Source organism: Ictalurus punctatus, chromosome 13 (genome assembly GCF_001660625.3).
Source record: "Ictalurus punctatus breed USDA103 chromosome 13, Coco_2.0, whole genome shotgun sequence".
Classification (NCBI taxonomy): domain Eukaryota; kingdom Metazoa; phylum Chordata; class Actinopteri; order Siluriformes; family Ictaluridae; genus Ictalurus; species Ictalurus punctatus.
The window spans coordinates 9,057,727-9,084,936 of record NC_030428.2 but is presented as its reverse complement, the minus strand read 5'-3'; the positions used below and the strand labels follow the sequence as shown (position 1 = coordinate 9,084,936).

The 27,210-nt window shown below is 41.3% G+C and overlaps 1 protein-coding gene across 30 annotated transcripts in view; it reads left to right on the top strand.

Moving 5' to 3' along the window:
* ank3b (ankyrin 3b) overlaps nt 1–27,210 on the top strand; it is a 189,386-nt gene that overhangs the window by 113,834 nt on the left and 48,342 nt on the right. For 17 of the 30 annotated variants that reach the window (XM_053684955.1, XM_053684948.1, XM_053684950.1 and 14 more), the window contains exons 6-19: nt 998–1,183; nt 1,657–1,680; nt 3,128–3,226; nt 5,492–5,590; nt 8,634–8,732; nt 8,974–9,171; nt 12,675–12,773; nt 13,944–14,042; nt 14,707–14,805; nt 15,079–15,276; nt 19,557–19,655; nt 20,829–20,927; nt 23,585–23,782; nt 26,499–26,597. In XM_053684955.1, coding sequence (XP_053540930.1) covers nt 998–1,183; nt 1,657–1,680; nt 3,128–3,226; nt 5,492–5,590; nt 8,634–8,732; nt 8,974–9,171; nt 12,675–12,773; nt 13,944–14,042; nt 14,707–14,805; nt 15,079–15,276; nt 19,557–19,655; nt 20,829–20,927; nt 23,585–23,782; nt 26,499–26,597 — 1,695 coding nt within the window. The remainder of the gene's footprint in view (nt 1–997; nt 1,184–1,656; nt 1,681–3,127; nt 3,227–5,491; nt 5,591–8,633; nt 8,733–8,973; nt 9,172–12,674; nt 12,774–13,943; nt 14,043–14,706; nt 14,806–15,078; nt 15,277–19,556; nt 19,656–20,828; nt 20,928–23,584; nt 23,783–26,498; nt 26,598–27,210) is intronic. The other 13 variants (XM_047159555.2, XM_053684962.1, XM_053684957.1 and 10 more) reach the window with 3 other exon arrangements.

Sequence of the window (27,210 nt, the reverse complement as noted above, 5' to 3'; positions counted from 1 at the left end):
GAGTAATTTCGAGCTCCTCCGATTATTCCGGCGTTTGCTTGGTTTTGCGTTCATTTCTGCGGTCGTGAAATCCCAGAAAGCCGCTGTTAAATTAATCAAGACTTTATGACCGATCAGATTCGAGAGCCGAACAGTGCTGTGGTGTCAAACTCCATACCGGTTTAAGATCTTCTCAGTGCTGTTGTGTCATCAGTCAGATACGAGAACCTTAAACCAACTGACCTTGCAGTTATTTCCACAAGGGGTAATGAAGGTTATAAGACTATTTGTACAGCGAGGGTGTTGAATGTCATGCTGTGTACATGTGTGTGTGTGTATATACGTGTGTTTATTTTCAGCTTTTATTAAAAAAAAAAAAAGGTTTCCTTTTGGTTACTGAGCTTAAGGTTAGCGTTAGATTTAGGTCTAGGCATAGCATTAGTAATAACTGCATTAATAAGTATGTCAATAGAAAGTCCTTCTAAGGATAGTAAGACAAGCGTGTGTGTTTCTTCCAGTGCTTAAGGATGTATTATCCATTTCCACACCGTCATCGCCAGCACACTCCAACACAACACATTATGCAGATGAGTTGCTTGAAGTGTTTGAAGTACTTCACAGGAATTAATCATTCAGACTGAGCAAAAATAGATTCAAGAAGTGAACAAAAAAAAAAGTTTGCATTCTGATTTTTTTTTTTTAAATTAGAAGTCAAATTAGGAGTTGATTATGTAGCGCCTCGTTATCTGGGGGGGGGGGGGGGGGACCTCCTGGATTAAAGTCATGATCGTTGAACCAAGGGTTCAGGTGATGAAAATATTAATAATGTAATAATAATAACAGTAATAGTAATTGTAGATTTAGTTTAGAGTTCTTTTTAATAACCCAAAATATTATGCATGATTCTTATTATGCAAGATTTAAGTATTAGCCTAAAGTGCTGCGAATGTTGTTCTGCTTACGTGTGTCATGGTGTGTGTTTGTGCGCGCACGCGTGTGTGTGTGTGTGTGTGTGTAGGATGGCTTCACTCCGTTGGCCGTAGCACTGCAGCAGGGTCATGATCAGGTGGTCTCTCTGCTCCTGGAGAACGACACTAAAGGGAAAGTACGTCTTCCTGCGCTCCACATCGCCGCGCGCAAAGATGACACCAAAGCTGCGGCGCTGCTGCTCCAGAACGACCACAATGCTGACGTAGAGTCTAAGGTGACCTTCACATGCCCGCCACCATCACACACTCAATGCTTATCATGTGTCCTTAGAACTTGATGGTGCTTCGCATCTCTGTTTAGCATTTCCCAATAATTATTATAATGATTATAAATGACCATGTATAGTAATGTAGTATCTAGATGTTTTGATGAGACGAATTCAAAACACTGTCCTTATTCCATTAGGGATTTAGCCTTGCTGTAGACACTAGCACTAGAGGAAGCGTCTCCAGTGCTGTTTGTAGCTCATAGATTCTTCATGCACCATCCAGTTGAGCTCTTGTGGCGTTTTGTGGCGTGGTGTGGTTGTGTTTTGTTCTGGTCTGTTTGTTGTTGTTTTTTTTGTTTTGTTTTTGTGACTCTCCCTCACCATGAAGCAGCTTTCATCGGTACCATTGTGAGTCTGTGATACACTAACCGTGCCATTCTCTCCCCCCTTCTCGGGCCCATGGGTATGCGCTGCCGTAGATGATGGTGAATAGAACCACAGAGGTATATGTGCAGCGATTTTATGCGCTTCTCCTGCTCTCACCTGGCTGCTTCCTGTTAATGCATCACCCTTTCCCATTCTGTGTGCTTCGCTTTTCCTCATTTTTTCGGGCCAGTTGCAGTAAACCCACAGCACAGTAGACTCGGAGCACTGTGGGGGACAAAAAACGGCAGGGTGGTATGGAGAAGAAAACCACAGCTGAGGCTGATGGGGGTTGGGGGTTGATGGAGGTCAAGTCACGGCATAGAATTTGATAGAATCGGGAATGTGGCTAGGATTATCAAAGATTAGGATTTGGTACATTTATGGTCTGTAATTGTATATGTACAAACTAGATCATTACATCATAAGCGTACCTAATTAAGTGGCAGGTCCTCAACTAAGTGACATGAAGAGTGATTGCGCTGCTATATAAAGGTGTGAGAACTCCGAGAACTCGGGATGGAGTTAGGGGACTCTTGGGCAGGAGTTAAATAGTACAGAGGAGATGGGTAGGTGGTGGATGCAGAAACGTCATCACTAGTGGAGAAGGAGATTTAGACGGGGAAGTGGAGCTTCAGATGTGGTGTTTCTCCCAAACATCGTTTATTTCATAAATTCATTAACGTATGGTATATACTGCACTTAGTTACCCAAACACACATGTCTGACTCACCTGATCATTATCTTTGACCTCCCTACTGCTCACTAACCCCACTGAAAAATCCTCCAAATCAAAAAAAAGCTCACAGATTTACTGCACTATCCTAACGCTTGCTGGTTTATTTTTTTCTTCTCCAGATGATGTAATATTGAATAAGTTATGATGAAATGCTCCGCAAAACCCACACAGTTTACTAAGGTTTTGTTCATTTTGAGCAATTCTTAGCAATAATCTTGGGTTATAGACTTGGAGACTGTTAAAAACATATTCGGTATTTGTCATTAGATTTATTTAATAAGATGCGTGTGTTCTTGGCATGTAAGTAATATTTATTAGGCGCCACTTATGTGCCATGCATTGTAGACTCAAATGCATGTTTGCAAAACAATCAATCCAGATGCATGGAGCTAGGATTCCCCAACAGCTTTATGTCTGTCTGTTAGTAAATTTTCTTTAGGGCTGGTGTACAGTGACTCTCAAGATCTGAAGCCTGGAAGGAGCTAATGTCCTTTATTGGCAAGCCACACCCCTTATACTGTAAATAATTGATAACTGTATTGTCATTAGGCCAGACATCAGGCATTTCACTTGTCTAGACCTGAATTCATAATGAGTAGGTTATTACTTTTTGGGTGGTGTGGAGGGTTTGTTTGAAGGTCATGCAGCTTCTCCTGGCTCAGTCTCTCTGTGAAAGGCTGGCTGAACTTTGCCTGGCTCTGTCTGGTCCTCTGCTGTTTGGGGATTTGGGGAGGTATGTGTGTGCATGTGAAGTCTTGACTCGTGTGCTCTCACTCTGACCCCTACAGAGTGGCTTCACCCCGCTGCACATTGCTGCACACTATGGCAACATCAATGTGGCTACACTGCTCCTCAACCGTGGTGCCGCCGTGGACTTCAGAGCCAGGGTAAGACCTCATAACATCAAACTTATTGTCATACTGCATAGGATAAAGAATGGAAGTATATGTCTACCCACCCATCAAGTCTACCTACCTCCCTCCTTCCCTATCTACCCATTCACCTATCTATCTAACCTCCTAACGAACTTACTCAACCAACTAATCTATCTATCAACCTTTACTGTCATTTGGCATTGGACCAATAAAGGAAGTACCTACCCACTCACCCACCTACCTGAACATTCCTACCAAGCCAGTTATCCTACCCAACCACCTACCTACAGTATCTACCCAACTTTTTATCTACTTACATATCTACACACTCAACCACTTACCTATTGATCTACCCACCTTTACTGTCATTATACATAGGACCATAGGACCCTCTGCGTAGGTATTGCAAAGGAAGTATCTTCTCACCTATAAACCCTACCTACATACCTCAGTACTCACCTAACTATCGACCCAACCTACCCAACCACCTACCCACATATATACTTACACCAAACCAACTTACCTACCACTTACAGTACCTCTGTATATACACTCAGTGGCCAAAATCGTGTGGAAAACTGACCATCACACCCATATGTGGGCCTTCCCCTAAACGATTACCACAAAGATGAAAGCACAAAATTGTAGAATTCGAGAATGTCTTTGTATGGTGGAGCTTTTGGATTTCCCTTAACTGGAACTAAGGGGCCCAGGCCTATTTCAGCATGACAGTGCCCCTGTACACAAAGCGAGCGCTATAAAGACAGAGTTTGCCAAGGTTGGAGTGGAAGAACTTGAGTGTTCCTGCACAGAGCCCTGACCTCAACCCCACTGAACACCTTTGGGATGAACTGGGTCACCGAATGTTCACCATGACCTTCTCGCCAAACATCAGCTCTCGACCTCAGAACGCTTTTGTGGCTGAGTGGCCATAAATCCCCACAGCCGCATTTCAAAATCTAGTGGAAACCCTTCCTAAAATGATGGAGGCTGTTATAGCAGCAAAGAAGGGATCGGTTTTGGACTGAGATGTTCAACAAGCACATGTGGGTGTGATAGTGAGGTCTCCATATGTACTTTTGTGCCATACAGTGTACTTACCCAACCAACCAACCTACCTAATCACCTATCTATCTATTTACAAATCTACCCACACAAACAACCCAACCAACCCACCCACCTACCAATGTACCTATCTAACCAACCAACCCACCCACCCAAGCAACCAACTTACCTATCTACCTACCTTTGTACCCAGAGACTAAGGTGGGCATCAAAGCCTAGAAAGAAATTATGCCAGCTCAACCTAATATACCCTTGTCTGGTGGTGTTTATCTTCAAATGAGAAAATTGGGTAGGACTCAGACATACCCTGCATACAGTATATGTATAATGATCATGTACAGTGTGCGCATTACATACGTATAGCACAGGTGCAATGTGTACACCATGTGTATGCTACATTTAAATTTGTGTGTTGGTACTCGATGATGCAGGTATCAGTAAGACAATAGCACTGCTTACAGGGCGACCTAAAAGGTAAATCTTAGTGTGTGTATATATGTATATATATACACACACACACCCAGGCACACTCACACAGCTGCATACAGGAAATATGACCTCATAGGTTTGAGTGGAATCGAAAGCTTGAAGTGTAGAGTACACAAGGTCATGTTTAGTCTGCAGGAAGGAGTAAACATAGCATGTGGCCACTTACTGAAACGAACATGTGGACCAGAATAGAGGCTGAAAAGATCAGATTACAAGTGGCTGTGTGCCATTCTCAGTTCAAAGAGATGCTGGCATTATGTAGGAGATGTGAAAAACGGAACGTAGATGTGAAATCCTCATTCACACATACTGAGGAATGTCATGTGAGCGTTCATGTCAGATTTACTACGGCAACACTGATTAAATGTTGCCATAATTATACAGAACATGGCATCAGTGGATGTCACAGCATGTGTGTTGTGTTGTGACTGCTGTGTTGAGAGCTAGAGTCTGCAGAGTTTGGGAATGTATGCAACTGTGTGTGGTATTACGATGTACGGCTGTCACTAGAGGGTGGTGTTACAACAGTTACTGGTACCATAACAGTAGTTTCCTTTGGTATGCACGTTTCAGAAACAGTCACCATCACTGGTCGACAAAGCGTAGTGAAACCCAGTGTATATATCTTACTGTATATTAGCATATATCCTACAGTGGCGTTCTTATAGACTGAAGTATACAATCTCAAGTCATATCATTTGTTGTTCCCCAAAACCATTACAGAATGACATCACACCTCTCCATGTGGCGTCGAAGAGAGGAAACAGCAACATGGTCAAGCTGTTGCTGGAACGAGGAGCACGCATCGATGCCAAAACCAAGGTTAGAGCCACCTGTAGTAACACCAAACTCACTAAGTCTTTCTATTTAACTCGTGGGAAGTGAAGTCATGCTTTCAATCAGCATGCGCAGGCGAACGGATTGAATAGGCTGGGTATAGCCATGTGCCAGTATAAATATATTGTTAACAGTATTGTTTTTCTGTTTTTTTTATTATTTTTTTTATCATGATATAGAATATTATATATATATATATATATATATATATATATATATATATATATATATATATATATATATATTCCGTAGTTGGGCCAGGTTTCTCAAATATTCATGAATCTCTCAGTGAGTGAACAGAACTACGGAATATTTTCCAATATGTGAAACGTAGAAGACAGCTGTCCATTTCCATATGCTGCCTTCAAAATGAAACAGATTGTATCTCAGTAGCACAAATGCTGCGCTACAAGGTGTCGGCTAGTCAGGACGGTGGTGAAAACAGACTGTAAGGAGATGCAAAGAAGCAGAATTTGTTGGTCTGAAAATATTCCATATTTCATGTGACTACAGTCAGGTCCATAAGTTTTTGGACAGTGACACAATTTTTGTAATTTTGACGAAGCCAATTCGACAGTCCAAAGCACAAGACTATGCTTTTGCTTTAATGGCTTTCATTTTAACACATTTTGATTTCACTTCCCATGACGTAGAGAGGGTTGGGTGAGTTTTTTTTTTCATTTTATTTTGTTGTCCTTTTAAGTCTAAATCAACTTGAAGTAAAATCCTTGCACTGTGGCATTGTGAACTCCGTTGTTACCTAGCTCTGTGTAATATGATATAAAGATCGATTGTTTTGCTTCTTTTTTTTTAGTGCGTTTGTTGCACTGACTTTTTTAATGACAAAAATAACGGCTAAAATAGCATCAAAGCTGGAAATTTTATTTGTAGCCTGTTCTTTGATGTGCAGTTTGATGTGCTCGTTGCTGCCAAATAAGACCTAAAAATAGCGATATGCTTAAATATTTTTTGCTTTAACTATGGAAAAAAACAACTGGTAACCTATTAAAAATTAGTAGTCGTACATCCTTTACTACATATATATATATATATATATATATATATATATATATATATATATATATATATATATATATATATTTATATATATATATGTGTGTGTGTGTATATATATATATATATATATATATATATATATATATATATATATATATATATATATATATATAAAGGAATGGAATGTTGGCATGTGACTAGTCAGATCCATAAGTGTTTGGACACAATTTTCGTAATTTTACTCCACCATGGATTTGAAATGAAGCACTCAGGATATGATTGAAGTGTTCTAATTCTAATTCAAACAAAAATATTGCATAAACCGTTTAGGAATTACGGCTATTTTTTCCAACAGGCTCAAAAATAATTGGACAAAATAACAATAATAAATATTAGGATTATGTTTAATACTTGGATGCAAATCCTTTGCGGCCAATGACTGTCTGAAATCTGGAACCCATGGACATCTCCAAATGCTGAGTTTCCTCTGTTGAGATGCTTTCCCAGGCCTTTACTGCAGCTGCTTTCAGTTGCTGCTTTGTTTGTGGGTCGTTTTGTCTTCAGTAAGTGAAAAGCATGCTCAGTTGGGTAAGAACATTTCATTTCTTGGCCTTAAGAAGCTCTTGGGTTGCTTTCACGGTATGTTTTGGGTCATTATCCATCTGTACTGTGAAGCACAGTTTTGCAGTATTTGACTGACTCTGAGCAGAAAGTATAGCTCTATACACTGCACTCTATTAATCCTGCTCCTTCTATTAGCAATCACATCATCAGTAAACACCAGTGGTCCAGTTCCATCGGCAGCCATACATGCCCATGCCGTAACACTTCCTCCACCATGTTTGACAGATGATGTGGTATGCTTTGGATCATGAGCCCTTCCTTTCCTTCTCCATACTCCTCTCTTCCCATTATTCTGGTACAAGGTAATCTTGCATCTGAGCTGGTCAGGCTCTGATTAGACTTTTTCTTAGCAAGTCTAATCTGGCCTTTCTGTTCTTGAAGGTTACCAGTGGTTTGCATCTTGAGGTAAAGATAAGATAATACTTTATTAATCCCCAGATGGAGAAATTTAGGTGTCTGTCTATAAACTGTCTGTATTTACATTCATGAAGGCGTTTCTTGATTGTAGACTTTGACAATGGCACGCCTACCTCCTCCGGAGTCTTCTTGACTTGGCTAGATGTTGTGAAGGGGTTTTTCTTCAGCAAGGAAAGAATTCTGCAATCATCCACTTTAGTTGGTCTTCCGTGATCTTCCAGGCCTTTTGGTGTTGCTGATATACTCAATTATTGATGTGGCCACTCCCAAAGTTTCTGCTATCTCTCTGTTTTTTCAGCCTAACGGTGGCCTCCTTCACGTGCATCGACACCTCTTTGGACCGCATATTGAGAGTTCCCATGAATAGCTACCACATGCAAATCCAACACTTGAAATCAGCTCCAGAACTTTGATCTTCTTAATTTTCATGAAATAACGAGGAAACTGCGTAATCAATCAGTTGTAATTACTTTTGAGCCTGTGAAAACGGCTGTAATTCCTAAACAGTTAATGCAGTATTTTTGTTAAGTCCCTTGAATTAAAGCTGATAGTCTACACTTCAATCCCATCTTGATTGCTTCATATCAGATCCACCGTGGTGGCGTACAGAGGCGAAATTATGAAAATTGTCTCGTTGTCCAAATACTTATGGACCTGACTGTGTATGTATAATTCAATACTGAGGTATTCTATAGCGTGTAATGGTTGTGGTGATCCCACAGCACACTCTGCTTGACTCTGAAGAACGACAGCAGTCGCATTACTTAAGGGCAGCATGTGTTTGACATTACTGTCGCTTAGAAATTACGAGCAGCTGTTGTATTCATCTATTTTTCCAGAATACTTCAGAGAGCTGAGAGCTTTGTGCAGAAGAGGGGCCAAAAGAAAATGTTGAGAGATGTGGCTGGGGTTTTTGAAGGAGTCAATTGTTCCACTTTGATTCTAAACATGCTTTGTGTCAAACGTGCAGGACGGTCTCACTCCGCTCCACTGTGGAGCCAGAAGTGGCCATGAGCAAGTTGTGGAGATGTTGCTGGACCGCGGCGCTCCCATTCTGTCCAAGACTAAAGTAATGATTCGTCCACTTTAATTACACACTGATAGTATTAACATGAAAAAGTACAGTCATTATGTTACGTACATTTCCATTGCTTCACTGAGCTCCCTATCCCTTTGCCACTGTTTAATGTGACAATGCGGCAGCATTCTTTATTTATAAAACAAAGGGTTTCACAAGTTACATGTTGGCTGAGTTATCTTTCACAGCAGAAATGTTTAAAAGCTGCGTTCACTGTGTGTATGCTCTACAGAACGGGCTGTCTCCACTGCACATGGCCACGCAGGGAGATCACCTGAACTGTGTGCAGCTTCTGCTGCATCATGACGTACCCGTAGATGACGTCACCAACGATTACCTGACGGCCCTGCATGTGGCAGCCCACTGTGGACACTACAAAGTGGCAAAGGTCATCGTGGACAAGAAGGCCAACCCTAATGCCAAAGCACTGGTGGGTGGACACTTAACAGTATAACATTTGACTTCTTAAGCTACCAGGATCTGGGTGGCCCAGACTAACACTCCTGACTGTCGTTTGATTCAGAGTTAGCTAATTAGGTCCAAAACGTTAGGTCAGTATATATGTTTAGACATTTGCATGTATTTAGAGTTCGGTTACACTCAAGCCTAAGTCAGTTTTCTGGACTCCCCCATTCAGATTATTCAAATAACCTGCATGTGGTTTACGCTCCTAAGGTTGCCAGATTTTTCTTCAGAAGAACAGAGACAGGGTTTTTCAAAACCTTCTTAGACCACTGCCATTAAAAACAAGCATGTTCCTTCAAAAACCTCCTATAAGAGATAGAAAATGCAGACATTTTCTAAAAGTTGCTGTCATATGCAGTACAATGTAAAATCAAAGTAAGACCAGTTATAATTCACTAATATAAAGGACCCGACGAATACAATGCTATATGAATGAGAAGACAATGAGCATTGAAATAAACATCTAATGTGAGTCTGGTATATTGTGAAGATATAATATTGCGGCATGAATAGTCCTAGGATTAATAATAACTGTCAAATTAATCACTACTAATCTGGTTTAATTTAACAACATGGCAACCAGCAGTTTATAAAATAGCACTTGATCCAGTATGTCCTATTATTTTGCTTTAGTTATATATATATATATATATATATATATATATATATATATATATATATATATATATATATATATATATATATATATATTGTGCACCAACATATAATTGCAAGCACTCAGTTAAGACACAATATACTAAATCGAGGTCATGAAATCATAATTTATGCAGAGGGTGTAGGCTTTTTTTAAAATTACACTTTTAATTCACTATTTTTGTTTTGCCGTATTAATAAAATATAACCAATGATTTTGTTACTTCGATGTACCTGCCATACCAGCCATTCCTTTACTATGCTTACAGCTGACTTTAAGTGTAGTTCATAATATTATCCATAAAATATTGCTTATCTCCAATTAAGATGTCTGACTCCTGTGCAAAAAAACCCTTTTTGTGCATTTCAAAGGGACGCTACGTTTAATTGATTAGGTGTGTCGCGTTTATTTATTTAATACTGGTCTCAAATGGTATTCCATGTGTTTTTTTGTGTGTGTGTATGTACAGCCAAAAAGATGAATTGCAGCAGGACATATTGATGACGTACAGTAAATCAAACTATCAGACAGTGATCCTGGGCTTAATATTGCTGGAGCCAATATAGTGCAAGAAATATGTCCTTAGGATTAAGTTCAGAAACGCACGCACATACGGGGGGAAAAACATATCTGTTTTACTCAAACTCTACCCCATGCGTGTAACTCTCCCTCAATTGCTACAACCCCAATTCTGAAAAAGTTGGGACAGTATGGAAAATGCTAATAAAAACAAAGAGGAGTGATTTGTAAATGTACTTTGGCTTGTATTTAAATGAAAAACATATAATGACGAGGTATTTGATGTTTTACTTAATCAACTATATAGATTTTTGAAGATAAACATATATTTTGAAATTGATGAGACACGTTCCTACAAATTTGGGACAGGGGTAATTTAGGACTAATAGCGTAGTGACGAGTTGAAATAAGAAGGTGATGTGAAACAGGTGAGGGAATCGTCTAATCATGGCATATAAGGAGCCTCCAAAAAAGGTCTAGTCCTTCAAGAGCAAGGATGGGTCGAGGCTCGCTAATCTGCCAAAATATGCGTCAGTGAATAATCCAACACTTTGAGAACAACATTCCCCAAAGACAAATCGGTAGGATTTGGGGCATTTCACCTTCTACAGTGCACAATATAATTAAAAGATTCAAGGAATCCGGTCAAATCTCAGCGCGTAAAGGGGAAGGTTGAAAATCACTTCTGAATGCGCGTGATCTCCGATCCCTCAGACGTCACTGTCTTAAAAACCATCATGAGTGTGTAATGGATATCCTGACATTGGATCGGGAATACTTTGGTAAACTTTTGTCAGTCAACACCATTCGTCGCTGCATCCACAGATGTAAGTTAAGGCTTCACTATGCAAAGCAGAAGCCATACATCAACACTGTCCAGAAGCTCCGCCCACTTCTCTGGGCCCGGTCTCATCTGAGATGAACAGTAGCACAGTGGAATCGTGTTTTGTGGTCTGATGAGTCAACATTTTAAATAGTTTTTGGACAAAACCGCCGTTGTGTTCTCCGGGCCAAAGAGGAAAAGGACCATCCAAGCTGTTATCAGCGTCAGGTCCAAAAGCCAGCGTCTGTCATGGTATGGAGGTGTGTCAGTGCCCATAGCATGGGTAACTTGCACATCTGTGAGGGCATCATTAATGCACACATTTTGGAGCAGCATATGCTGCCATCCAGAGCAGGACAACGCCAAACCACATTCTGCCCGGATTACAAGCGCATGGTTGCGTAATCAGAGAGTGCGGGTGCTAGCATGACCTGCCTGCAGTCTTGACCTGTGGCGCATTATGAAGCGCAAAATAAGGCCACGAAAGCCCCGTACAGTTGCCTAATGGACGAATGGGGGAAAATTCCGCTTGCTAAACTTAACCAACTGGTGTCTTAACCAACCAAGTGTTATTAGAAGAAAAGGTCATGTTACACACTGTTAAACAGTCGTAAACTTTTTTTGGACTGTGTTGCAGTCATCACATTTGAAATGAGTGTATATTTTCAAAATGAAGTAAATAATACATAATAAAAAAAAAATCAAATAATGTGTTAATAATGTGTTTTCAATATAGTACAGGCTTTGTCTTTTTGCATTTTCCATACTGTCCCAATTGGGGTTTTACAAATAGACATTAAGTCTGTAGTTACATTTGTGGTCTGAATACCACTGGGCTCAGTTCTGATATGAAATCCTCCCCCTGTGTGTGTAACTCTGAGTAGTTTATAGTTACCGAACAAGTAGAAAGGTGTTAAACCTAAGGAAATAAATCTGCAGGCGAAAGACGTCAAAGTGTTATTAGTTTACAATTTTATCATTTTAAATTCCGTACTGTTTTTTTCTTCCTCTTCTTCTTCTTCTTCTTTGTCGTAGTATAATGAATTGTGAAGCGTACACTTCATCTCTGAAGCTTATCGCTGCATTGTAACAGAACTCCAAGTTTTTGTAAGGACAAACATGATACGCTGAGCATGATTTACTTCTGATCAGCACCATGGAAATCTGTAAAACATACACTGACACACACACACACACACACTTGGCTGAGGGCTGGGAGCATGCTGTCATACTCTTAAGTAATTGAAAAAGAATGGGCGTGCCGCTGAAGCTCACTGTACAGGGGGAGGAAAGGGGAACCAACTGAAAGGAAAGTGTAGAAATAAGAGTTTGGCAAACCTTGTAGCAGCAGAGGCGCAGCTTTTCCATTCAGCCCGCATTTATGCGGCGTGGACGATAGAGGGAACCGCCGTGTCTTTCCTACTCTGTGCTGCTGGAGACGTTGCCCTGACTGTCGGTTTTGCTTTTTTAGAATGGTTTCACGCCACTTCACATCGCCTGCAAGAAGAACAGGATCAAAGTGATGGAGTTGCTGCTGAAACACGGAGCGTCCATACAGGCAGTGACGGAGGTGAGAGAGAGAGAGAGAGAGAGAGAGAGAGAGAGAGAGAATATGTGTGTGTGTGTGTGTGTGTGTGTGGTCAACTAGATTTTATTGACTGCTTTATATCTATTAGACATGCAACGTGTAATGATCTCTGCTTTGGTCCTGTAATTCATGGTTGTCAAAGTCGGGGTTGTGATATATATGTAGATATTCTGTAATGTTTTCCTGTTATGAGATGATATACAGTAAAGCTGTCTGTCAACTATGGTCGAGGTTTTTTTTTTATTTTATTTTATAGCTGTTACAGTATATAAGACATAAAACACAAATGGGGCACATCCCAGAATGCTTTATTCCTCTTATACCACAGCAGTTGAGCAATTGTTTATATATGTAATGTTGTGGAATGTCCAAAAAAAAGAACCAAAAGCAAACATGCTATTTCCTGTAATCACTTATGCTATAACAGCTATAAACGTTCATTTCCTCTTCACTTGAAGTTAATAAGGCAAAAAAATGCAGATTTTTCTTCCTGAGAAACCACAACGCACAAGTTCTCCGGACTGAAGACGTTCCTGAAGCAAAAATACTTCAAGTTACGGCTTCAGCTCTGACTGTTACGCTGGAGACTCCTTCCATAAATGTTAAATAAACATCTCCTTACAGAAAACATCACCATGTTGACAATAGTTTTGTTTTGTTTTTTGGAAAATGAATGTTTGTTTTTTTTTTAATCAGTTTGTCATTAGATTACATTAGTTCGAGCTGTTTTACATAATTATTTAGTTATTATAGTTATAAGTTGAATCTGGCTGCTTGCTTTAAAAAATAAATTGGATGATATCATAGGCATACTTTTGTGGAATCTGTGTTAAGATTATAAGGGGGGTGGAGGGAGGGGGGAAGTGGGAGGGGAGTGTGTGTGTGTGTGTGGGGGGGGGGTGTTTGTGGAATTGTTTTTGCGCAGTAAGATCTTCCTGACTGTAAAACGTTTGAGAACGCCTGCTGTCAAATAAACTTGTTCAATTGCGTGATTTTTTTTTGTTGTTTTCCTTCTTCTTCTTCTTTTCTTTTGTAGCAAACCGACTGCTTTCTTTACGCGAGTGTTTTCACTGAGCAGTGAGGTCATATCAATTCCCAGAACTTCAAAGGTGCGAGTTTCTAATCCTCTCTCCCTCTGTTTTTATCTGCCAGTCTGGACTCACGCCGATTCATGTGGCCGCCTTTATGGGGCACGAAAACATTGTGACTCAGTTGATGAGTCATGGTGCATCGCCAAACACAACCAACGTGGTGAGTACTGGAACATGAGCCCCCCCAAACCCCATCTTGTGTCTCACAATCGTGTAATGCACACATCTAATCGTTTAAATAAATAAAAAAAAAAGCCTGATAATGTTAAAGCAAAACAATGGAAAGAATTCTGGTGTGTGAGAGGCGTGCAGCTCCTGTCTGAATCCTATCATTGCCCTGCTTTTCTGATGTCCTGATGCTATAAGGCCTTTTTTACGGTAATAACAGTCTCGGTTTTTGTGCCTAAACAGGGGTCTGAGAGAACAGGTCTGGTCTTCTAACGCTTTTGTAATTATAGTTCCAGGCCAGCGGGCAGACTGTAATCATGTGCAACTGTCCACCCCCCGCCCCCCCTCCCGCTTCCTCCCTCCTCCCTCAGACAGAAGTTTGATTTGGGTCGTGTGTGTATAGCAGCAGTCGTAATAAAGAAAGCAGACTGGATGGAAAAAAAAAAAGGGGGCTGGCTTTAGCTAACAGGCTACACAGACGAGCACATGGGCATATACACACTCTCTCACACACACACACACACACACACACACACACACACACACACACACACACACACACACACAGACAAAGGCTTAGTGTCCTGGTGCAGTGGTTCCTTTTCCCAGAAGCTTACGTGTTGAGTCGGTGGTGTCCTTGTGTGTGTGTGTTGTAGAGAGGAGAGACGGCGCTCCACATGGCCGCCAGGGCTGGACAGACGGGCGTAGTGAAATACCTGGTGCAGAACGGAACTCACGTCGATGCCAAATCCAAGGTATGATTAAATACTATTAAGTGACCATTAAAAGTAAACATAGCCGCGTGCTATCTCACTATACTGTGTGTGTGTCATTTAAACATTTAAACATCGCTCTGACCGGGATACGTAAACAGGCTAGAATGCTGTACTTCCCAACAATCAACATTTATCATAGTTTAGTTTTAATATAGAGAGTATAGACATGAGAATCCTGTACTTAAATAACTTTGGTCTCTTTATGAAAGCGACACGTGTATCACAATGTGTGTGTGTGTGTGTGGTGTGTAGGATGACCAGACTCCGCTGCATATCTCCAGTCGTCTGGGGAAGCCCGATATCGTGCAGCTGCTGTTGCAGCACGGAGCCTCACCCGACTCCACGACCACATCTGGATACACACCACTGCACCTGGCAGCCCGCGAGGGCCACAAAGACGTGGCCTCTATACTGCTGGACCAGGGCGCTTCACTGAGCATCACCACCAAGGTCCGTCTCACACACACACACACACACACACACACACAAAAACCTTTTCACATGATGTACAAAGACAGTGCGAAGAAGTGGGAGGAATAGTTGACGGTCCAATAACGGGGTTCCCCAGAATTCCTCCTGTTTCGTAGTAAAGTCGGTGCTTCTCAGTCATGGATTCTAGCGTCACGTTGCTTATCACGTCTACGTGGCTTTTAGCAAAACTATTCCCACGTGATCTGGTTCAGTCCACGCTGACACCTTACGCATCACCACTATAGCTTAGCTTCGTATCAGCATACACCTGTCCTGCACGCGATATAGCTGCAGCTCTCTAGATGACATCACAGCTGCTGGTTGCAGTTAAGAACGCAGGTTATTTATCTGCTTAATAATCAGAAATTCAATTCAATTCAATTCAATTTTATTTGTATAGCGCTTTTTACAATAGACATTGTCTCAAAGCAGCTTTACAGAAATATCAACACGGTATACAGATATTAAAGGTGCGAATTTATCCCAACTGAGCAAGCCACTGAGTGGCGACGGTGGCAAGGAAAAACTCCCTAAGATGTTTTAAGAGGAAGAAACCTTGAGAGGAACCCGACTCAGAAGGGAACCCATCCTCATCTGGGTAACAACAGATAGTGTGAAAAAGTTCATTATGGATTTATATGAAGTCTGTATGGCGTTAAGAGCAGCCGTGGTCCCAGCAGTCTGGAATTAAAGAAGATTTGAGCTCCATCCAGAGGCAGAAAGGATCTGGATCTCTAGTATCTCCGTAAAAAAAAAAAATCAATCAGCATTAACGGTTATCGTTCAACTGATATGACATCAACCTATATACATGTATAGTATGTGTTGGCTTAGTTAGTGTAGTGTGTTCTGCGGTTTGCTTGGCCTCTGCAGTACAGGACCGTGTGTGTTCGTGAGTCATGGGCTGCTACAGGTCTCTGGAGGTGGTTGGCACTGTTCTGCGCTGTGACTGGTCCGAAGCAGCTGCGCTGTGTGGGAGGCGAATACACGCGCAGTTCCTGAGTAAAGTTTCCACCGAGCTTTCAGCAGGTCTGGCTCCATCCACGGATAGCGGGACCTCCTTTGTTATCCGTTCCTGACCAAACAGGTTTCTCTGTCGTCATGCCAACAATATGCAAAACGCAAAAATATTTATATCAACTTTTGTCAGCGCGTAGTGTGTGGGCATGCAGAAACGTTCCCATCTCATTAACTAATCGACTGCGTCGGCCATATTTTGCTGACTAGCGCTCACTGGGTCGTCTCGCTGGGAAAGACAACCACGTAAACGTAATTATTAAACGTCTTACTCAGCGGCTAACAAACCGAGGCGCGTACATACTCCACGTTCGAGCCCCCGCTGCGTTCAATATGAGGTGTCGCTCTTCTCACGTTGTTGAGCACAGCAGAACTGAAGGTGCGTTAGGTTCTCTGATGGATTTGGCTTCGAGGAGGCGGATTGGCGTCGGGTGTGTTTTTCTATTCGTGCACGTGTTGTTCCGCTCGGCACTTTTATTTGCATTGTGTTTGTGCGAAAAGGTGACCCTCAGCAAACTGATGACACGCTCATCCACACAGCTTGAAACATCTGTCACATAGTTGTGCATATCCTCTCTTGGGCTGGTTAAGCAACACAACACAACACAACACAACACAACACACTTTTTTGATAGATTCTATATGACCAGTGGTTAAAATTCCACACTATAAGTGAAAAATGGTAGGAGTTAAAATGCCGGATAATTTCTGGAGTTGCTTCTGTAATGCGAATTACAGAATCAGATTTGCTTAATCCCACCCACGACAGCTACCAACCCTGGAGAATACAGGCAAGCACGTGATTCGTCTGAGACACGTGAAGCCCCTGCATCTTTTCTGAGCTCACAGACGCCTACTATTGTCTAGCATCGCTCTGATCGACAGCAGACAGTTAGTATGAGATCCCTCCCAAGGATGGCTGTTGCATCGTCTGGATTTGAACTCTCCTGATCAAATCTCCGGACGCTAGTGAGAAGACGTTTCTGTTGCATCACTCCCGAGCGCGCTACATCCTGTTGAGATATGTTTCATCAGACCGCTGTTTCTTTCTGATGAATCACTTGTTTACATGTTTACCAGCAAATAATGTTATAGCACAGCGCCTTGGAGTCAGACCTAAAGCCTAGGGAACGACTGTTTATACTCTACCTGCTACTGTATATCACTTATAACAGAAGCGGTCTGATATTGTGGATGTTCCGCAATACTGGTCATAAGTATGAACAGATCAAAAAGTACGAGCATCGTTTCCTTCTATAGTTAATTTTTTTTTAAATGTTAGCTTTGGCAAAAATCGAGGAATAGAACAGTTTCATGTGTTTTTATTGGAAAACTTCCAAGGTAATAAAACGTCACAGATCATTTTCCTATAACAGGGTGACTTGTCATGTTTTATTCCTTACACGTTGAAACTAACGAAGCCAGAGGGAAAAAGAACTAGTATCGTCCAAAAGTAATCAGGTTTGATTATGCTTCTGAAATCTGGAAGTGTACATCTCGGTCATACACTGTCATTTGTAATCAGTTTTGGATTATTCTTTGCCACTACCCGAACCCAGTCACTATGAGAAATTAGGATCTGGCAAAAATGTGAACGTCAATTGAAAATGTGAAAGTCCCTCTCGAAGTGTCGAAAGAACTCTTTTTGCCTGGTTCATCTACATGACCACGACAGATGAACGATCCTAGGCCAACATGGCTGAAAAGCTGCCAAGTATTACAGCGTGGGAATCTGCTGAGAGGGAAAGGCTTGATTGATCATATTTGCCAGGACTATGACCTCGAGTTACACCAGTAACTCTCACTGAACGACTCTGTATGAGGAAAAAGTCCAATCCAAAACGGTGAGTTATAAACTGTTATGAAGGAGAAAATGTCAAAAAATGTACAGTAGTACAGTACAGTAATGCTGTTGGAGATGTGTGACCGTACACAACACTATTTGGTCTCCATTGAGAATCTGTTGTGTTTGCACTGTGCTCCAGTGGTGCTTGAAAGTTTGTGAATTTTCTGTATGTCTGTTTAAACAGGACCTAAATCAGTTCTAAAAGTAGACAAAGAGAACCCAATTAAACCAATGAGACACAAATATACATGGTCATTTATTTATCGAGGACAATTATTCAATATTACATATCTGTGAGTGGCAAAAGTATGTCGGTTGTTATATATAAGTTACTCTGACTGTTAGACGTCTTGCTCTTGGAGTGATCTTTGTTGGTGCACCACTCCTGGAGAGAGCAACAATGGTCTTAACTTTCAGTCTGACTGTGAATTGGTGGAGTCCAAACTCTTTTAGAGATGGTTTTGTAACCTTTTCCAGCCTGATGAGCTTCAACAACTCTTTGTCTGAGGTCCTCAGAAATCTTCTTTGTTCGTCCAATGATACACTTCCACAAACACGTGTTATGAAGATCAGACTCTGATAGATCCCTGTTCTTTAAATGAAACAGGGCGCTCACTCACTCACTCACACCTGATTGTCATCCCATTAATTGAAAACACCTGGCTCTAATTTCACCTTCAAATTCAACTGCGAATCGTAGACGTTCACATACTTTTGCCAAAATATGTAATACCGGATCATTTTCCTCAATAAATAAAATGACCAAGTATAATATTTGTGTCTCACTGTTTTAATCGGGTTCTCTTTATCTACCTGTAGGACTTGACACCCTGACGATGTTTTACGTCACGTTCATGCAGACGTACAGAAAATTCGAAAGGGTTCACAAACTTTCAAGCACCACTGTACATGGATCGAGCGCAGTTTCTTTTTCACCACCGATCAAACACACAGCAACAAACACGAACGTAGGGTTGCGTGTCATATCCGTCCGTGCGCCATTGTCGAGGATGACCTTCGCCGATCCCACTGGCTTGTCACCGGAAATATTAGAACACATACCTCGATGTTTGTTTAGTGTCTACAAAAGGGGTTCGAAAGGTTTGTTCATAGTGAAAGCTGATCTGTTACACTATTTCTTCATGATTGTCATCGGAAACAGATCGCCATGATTACCCAACAGGACATTGCGCAACAAGGATTACACTATTCCTCTAGAATAAAAAAAGAAAAAAGAAAAGTGTACTGTTGCAATCGTTTAACCGCCACTTTCCAAGGTGTCCGTTTACAAAAAGAGGGCCGATTCTGTCTTAGCACACATGTGCAGTTTGACTTAGTTGCATGCAGTTGTACATGCTATTAAAGTGCCTTTTTTTATTATTATGATTTTTTTCAGAAGGGATTCACACCGCTACATGTGGCAGCTAAGTATGGGAAAATAGAGGTCACCAACCTCCTGCTGCAGAAGAGAGCTCCTCCAGATGCATCAGGAAAGGTAATGTCCAAAAGTATCATGATGAGTAGATTCTCTCTAAGGGGATTGTGTCACTGCTGCTAGGACAGAAACATGTAACCAGAGTCAAATAGAAAAAAAGAAAATGCATGCCTTGAGACACAAGTCATCCTTGAGCTTTTCTTCTCCCTATTTCTTTCTCTCTTTTTTTTTTTTGTTGTTGTTATTTTGCCAAACTATGGCCTATTTTCTAAGAACTTCTAGTTCAGAGAAGGGAAAACGCATTTCAGATCAGGCTACTTTGCACCGTTAAATGAGTGGAGATGGTTTGTTACCGCTCCCTGTGCACTCCACTGAGACTGAGTCTCAGATACTTTGGCTTTGGAAAACAGTTTCACACATAAGCACTTGTAGACTTGCTCATCATGCTAGTGCACGTCTATGGTGCTATGCTATTCTGTCTTGGTTTTTGCATATACAGACAGGCGGACATTACGGCTGACCGGCGCAACCAAATGTGCAGTGATTAATGTGAGAGTTACTAGAACTATCCATGCTGCAGTATACTGGCACTATACCATAGAGGTCCGATTAGAGTTTTATTTCAATGCTTGTCATCTTCTCGCTCAGGTAATTGAACGTATTAGGCTTTTTTTTTTTTTTCCAATCGTGTCATATCATATCTTTCCCCCATTCTTGGGTTTAAAAGCAAGTGCTTGACTTTAGAAGCAGTGGTCGAGATGCTTCTGAATAACCATTTACACAAGAACAATCCTCCAACCTCATGTAATTCTAATGATTTGAATTATTGAAGCATTTTAAGCACGTGCATAACCCAGCTCTGAATATGTGTAACTTTCCCGCCGTAAATACTGATGGAACTTTTGAACTTAAGTGTCCAACTCTGAATACAGCCCATTAAGCCTAATGTTTTTATAGGTTACTATCCATTACTGGTGTAATGGAGGAAAAGCATTAGCGATCTCTGCAAGCCAAAAGCTTTTAGTAGAGCAACAACAACCCTGTGGAATAATTCCCATACAAGCCTATACACATGTGTAGAATATGCATGTATGGCTTTGAATACTCTGAGCTATAGCACAGTTTTGCAAATCTTATAGCCTGCTGGTGGTGCACTTTTATCTCATTATCTCACTGTGCGTGTATATTTATGTGTGTGTGTGTGTGTGTGTGTGTGTGTGTGTGTGTGTGTAGAGCGGACTAACTCCACTGCATGTAGCCGCGCACTACGATAACCAGAAAGTGGCACTTCTTCTCCTGGACCAGGGGGCCTCTCCCCATGCAGCTGCCAAGGTACTAGCCTACACACACACACACATTAGCGCATACACTATATAATAAGCTCCACTCCCTATAAATCCTCCACAGCCTAATAGCACATTCCTTTCTTTTTCCATCATGTAACTTACAGTCCAAACGTCCTCCTCTAAAGTATGCGTCCTCATTAACACCCCTCGCGGACATGCTCTGTGTGCTGGCGTGTTGTGGATGAGCTCCAGGATCTTTGCATAGCTCCTGATCATTATCTTTGTTGCCTCGTGATCCCAGTAACAAACAAGCTGGCCTTCAGAAAGCTTTCAAAGAACCGGTCACAGCCTGTTGGGAAAGTAGCATGCTGAACCAATTAGAGGTGCTTGGTAGGAGCATCGCCACTCAGGTCCTGGATCTTTTAATTCAACCTCACTTGATTCAACTGGAAAATAATACACATTGAGTATTATGAGTTTTTCACACAATCTGTAGTCGTAACTAAATACGGTCACCATCAGACCCAAGCCTCACTGAGTTACAAGCTCCGGACCTGCCCGTCTCTGACTAGGTATTTATGTCTTGTCTTTTTTTCTGTTGTTTTTTTTTGTATTGATGCATTATATGAAATGGGACATCGTATTGTTTTTTTTAATCCCGACACATAAGGCTGGCTGATAAACTGGGCCACAAAGCACAAACTGATCCAACGGACAGAGCTGAAATTTGGCAGGACCGAAGAACAAAAAAAGAGTAAACAAACACCGGATGTGATGCACAAAATCTTTAAAAAAATCTTAATAAAACTAGTATAACTAGTATAATTTTCTACTAATTTAGGGCGCGCCACTCGGTAACATGTTCTCAGTGCTCAGGGGATTTTGTAGTTTCTACTCACACTTAGTAAAGGTTTGTTTGTTTACATTCTTTCCTTCGCTGTATTTCTGACCAGTGAGTGAAATAGTTTTATGAGTGTGTTTGTAGCTGTACATGCCCCTCAGTCAACTTTTTTTTTTTTTTTTGGTTTTTGGTGTGTTGAATTATGTGCCATTTGGACCAAAGTATCAATTTCACACTGATTCAGACTCAAACTGACTAATAGGTGTGAAAGTGCCAGAAGCAGCTTGTGACTGTAGCTTTTGGTGGGGCAGGCCGATATTAATAACAACATAGCCTCAAACAAAAACAAAAAGTTGAGTGGCTATCACACTTGACTTTTGCTATAGGCTATCTAGAGACCTAATTTTTTTTTTTTTTTTTTTAACAAAATAACCATGTCATAGGCAATTGAGAGTTTACAGTCATCCAACATACACTCTATTAGCTCATTTGGAGTAGTTTTAGACGTACCTTCTTCAAAAATGTGTTTGAAATAACATGATTAATCAAGGTTGACAGGATCCAGCAAAATCTTCAGCCCAAATACATCTAACCCCCCCCCCCCCCCCCCCCCCCCAAAAAAAAAAAAAAAAAACAGCGTCTTAAAAACCACACAAAAGACCTGAAACTAAACCGAACAATTTGAGGATCAGAAAATGAACACGTTTATACTTTTCTCAGCGTTTAACTGGGAAACTGGAAAGTATTTCGAATATATTTCTGATGTACGGACATTATTCACTCCATAATTCCAAACACATTCCCTTCTCCCAATCTTTGCAATATATCTTACATTAGAAATGGTTCTGTACATCATACATCAGAAACACTGTCTGGACTGTCTGGAAATTTATTGCATCGAATTCAGATTATTTGCAACGAAAGAAGATATTGGGATCAGCGTATTGTTTTAAAATAGCAACCAATCTGGCAACCCGGATAATTCATTAACTGTCATGGTCGCTACTGTACCTCCACGGAAAACTTTCATAGAGTGAGCATGGGGCAGAAAAAAGTTCGCTCATATGGCTGTCTATTAGCACTTTTTGCACTTCCCATTTTTGACCACTAGGTGCAAAAATAATCACGTTGCCACATGATCTAGACAATATCTGTCTATTTTATTTTTAAAACGATCGGTACCTCTAAAGAGGTCATTAGTATTTCGACAAAATTTGTTGACTGGCTGATTTAAATGGTGGAGCTCTGCCTGAACTGTCCCTATGAACAAGCCGCTACTGGAAAGTGCCCTAAAACTACTCATTTGAAAAGACTTTTCTTTTCAGACTCTTCTCTGCTTTGGCACGATAGAAAAGGGTGACTCGGTTCAATCTGCTGTTCTCCCAGCTTTCAGCTGTAGTGTGGAGAAGGCTGTTTTGGTCCTGGCTACCAACTCCTACCATGACATCACCACTGCTGCTGGCAATCCCATCATTCAGTGACATTTAAGGAACTGCTCTCCTTCCAAACCTAGTCATTTTTTTCCCGTCTCTCTCTCAGCCAGAAGCAGGACTGGCTTATAGTTTTGGAAACCCCATAAATCTGAGGGCGACAGCGGCGACAGTTTCCCTGCTTGTGGTTTTACAGTCGTACTGTGGGGCAAAACAGGAAATGCATACTCTTGCACTTGATGTAGAGAAAATATCAACAACATTCCTTCAAATATCTCGGAGTCTCCATCATCTTTAAGCTCTACATACCTAAATGATATCAGTTCCTTTCTTTAAAACTTTCATCATCATTACGTGCTTAACTTTCCAAACGTTCCTGAATTTGGCCTGGTTGTTATTATTCGCTCTCTCTGACTCCTTGTCCCCTCGCAGAACGGCTACACTCCTCTACACATAGCTGCCAAGAAGAATCAGATGGAGATCGCCACCACACTGCTGGAATATGGCGCCGATACCAACGCCGTCACTCGACAGGGCATTAGTCCACTCCACCTGGCGGCCCAGGAGGGCAACGTGGACATGGTCACCCTGCTGCTTGCACGTGATGCCTCCATCAATATGGTCAACAAGGTACGAATGTTTAGTAGCAACAAATATACAGGTTCAGAAGATTATTATTCATCAGTATTTACACAGGCAACGCTTTTGGTATTCAGTTATGTTTTACGCAGGTGCTTGAGATGAACGTCTGGCAACGCATTTAGATTATTACCTTTCACATGGCCGAATGATTATGGACAAAACGAATCTAATGGAAAATAAATCTTAAATCTTTACTGATGAAGCAAACTTGCAGTGCCATGTAACTTAACAGCAAGCAACAAAACAATGAGTTTTGACTAATACTGTTAATAATTCTAATATATGGGAACATATATTACGTAATGGGGCAATGGTGGGGCAGTTGTGGGGCAATGGTGGCTTGGTGGTTAAGACTCTGGGTTACTGATCGTAAGGTCGGGGGTTCAAGACCCAGCATTGTCAAGCTGCCACTGTTGAGCCCTTGAGCAAGGCCCTTAACCCCCTCTGCTCCAGGGGCGCTGTATCATGGCTGACCCTGCGCTCCGACCCCAACTTCCTGTCATGCTGGGGTATGCGAAGAAAAGAATTTCACTGTGCATTTGTATATGTGACCAATAAAGACTCACTATATAAGATAAACATGTTAAGCTTAATTGTCAGGAATAACACTGATCAGGATAATTATGCCAATTTGCAATAACTACTGTACACATTTGTCTTAATTTAACAGTATGGGTTTCACCCATATGAATAGGTCAAGAGACCTCAAAGAAATATTTTGTGCGACCCCTCCCCGACTCCCACCTCACACACACACACACACCAAATTGTGCACACACTCATGTTGAACGTGGCCATGTGATACTAAATCAAGGTCATGGAATGAGTGCTACAGTGTAATCAGTGCGAACGATGTGCTTGATATGAAACAAATTTTGTGTGAATAAATTGTATCGACATTAAGGCTCATTTAAACTAACGTCTCAAGAAAACACATTAAACTGAATGAATTAAATTGCTGAAATGAATGCAACTAAAATATAAAACAAACGTCCAAGCTGCAGCTAAATACCGCAGAATTTTCACTATTAGTCCCTCACTATGTGCGTTTAACCGAGCCCATGGTCAATACGCCAAAATAAGATGCCGTCAATGGCACAACGGAGAAGAGTACACGCACTACTTGTACTTCCGTCAAGGTTGCGTTCCTCTTTTTCCCAAGGAGAAATTCTTGTGTCTGTGCACAGAAAGGTGAAAGTCTATCTTCATTCCACTGGCTTATTTACCAGCTCGACCTTCCAACTGTTTCAAGTTGAAAATAACTGAAGTTTAACAGTACGGAGGAATTTGACAGACAGAATTCGAGACCGAGAGACAGGCAGCGTTTATACCAATCGATGCACCGTGTACCACCCTGAGTACACAGCGCACACTCCCTCCAGCCAACGTGACACGTCCGGGAACACCCAAGCCGCAGAACAAAGCACATGTCCTCACACGCAGATACACGAAGACCTCAAGTTCAGGGCGACGTAGCCTGAGAGCGCTTTCTGAAAGCTAGCTGAGAGCGACTGGTAAACCCGATGCGTACAAAGCAGATGTGCCTCCAGATGTGCAGGACAGCAGATAAGACGGGGTGAATAGAAGGGAACTGGCTCCCTGTATACAGCAGCATAAAGCAGAACTGAGGAGACAGGTGCGGAGAAAAGAGCAGAATTGAAGCTGAACTGTGTACCAGGATTTTTTTTGTTTTATTGATTTGAGGATTCATTTACTGATTTCGAATTTACTGATCATCCGAAGATGAAATGCAAAAAAAAGAAAAAAAAAGATGACAGATGTATTTCTTTTGTTATGCATCGATGATCTGAACTCTTTACACCCTGTCATAGCTGTAAATGTTTTCTATTTCACTGTCTATTATAATTACATAGAAGGCTCATTTCTGTTCTTCTTCATCTGATTTGACTTCTCCTTTCCCCATTATCCTTTATCTTCCTCATTTTTCCCCTCTTCTTCTCTTCCTCCTTCTTTTTCTTCACCCCCTTCTTCCCACAATTTACCCTCTTCTTCTGTTTCTTGTTCTTCTGCTTCCTCTCTGTGTTCTTTGTATTCTTCTCCTATGCCTCCTGCTTGTTTTTCTTCTTTTTCCGCTCATTCTTCTTTTTCTCCTTGTTCTTCATTTTTTACCTCCTTGTTCTTGGTTCATCTTCTTTTCTCCTGGTTCTTCTGCTTTTTCTCCTTGTACTGTTTTTTTCTCCGTGTTCTCCTTGTTATTGTTATTGTTCACATTGTTGTTTTTACTTCTTCTTCTTCTTCTTCTTCTTTTTCTCCTAGTCCTCCTTTTCCTATTTTTTTGTCTTGTTCTTCTTCCTCCTCTTCTCCTCTCCCTCCTATGTCTTGTTCGTCTTGTTCTTCTTGTTCTTTTCCTTCTTCTTCTTCTTCTTCTTGGTCTTCTCCTTCTCCTCCTTTTCCTATTTTTTGCCTTGTTCTTCCTCTTCTTCTTCTTCTCCTCTCCCTTCTTTGTCTTGTTCCTCTTGTTCTTCTTCTTCTTCTTCTTCTTGGTCTTTTCCTTCTCCTCCTTTTCCTATTTTTGTCTTCTTCTTCTTCTTCTCCTCTCCCTCTTTTGTCTTGTTCCTCTTGTTCTTCTATTCCTTTATCTTTTTCTTCTTCTTTGTATTATTATTATTATTATTATTATTATTATTATTACTGTTGTTATTAATAAACACTCATCTACATTTGTTGTGCTTGTGTGTTTAAGAGTGGGCTGACTCCTCTTCACCTGGTGGCCCAGGAGGACAAAGTGAACGTAGCTGAAGTGTTGGTTAACCAGGGTGCCAGTGTGGACCCCGAGACCAAGGTACACTGCAGCACTTTTCCACTGACATAGCAAGTGCATCTCTCTGACCTCTAGACTGTAGAGCTAATGTGAAATACACTACATGCCTCATAGCAACACACACACACACACGCGCAGTCTGGCCAGTGCTATCACGCCTTACTGCAGGGCGTATTAACGAGAAGTGGCTGAAGGTCATTGGGTGCAGGGAGGAAGCGAGTCTGGCAGCTTGTATGCTGATCAATACTCCACACGGCACCGAGTACACACTGACTCTAAACACTCTACACAGCCTTACAGAAGCACAGTCAGAAGTGAGGAAGAAAAGGAAACCTCCCTCACACAGCACTGAAGGTAACAGAAGGTATATAGAAAGAGATTAGAGTAGCCTAGGAGTGATGGAAATGCTGCCTACTAATCAGAAGTGCACATTACTGTATGTACTAGGGTTAAATCCCCGCTTCAAACATGCGCCAGTGACTATGATCATGAGTATCTCCTTATCTTCAGCGTATCAATCAGGCGAGTGTCCACTGCTCGTCCGTGTACACAAAGGGATGCTGCATATCTTCTGACTCACAAAGCTATGGCATGAGAAAATGCACGCCTCATGAACTCCTCTGATTCAAATGCA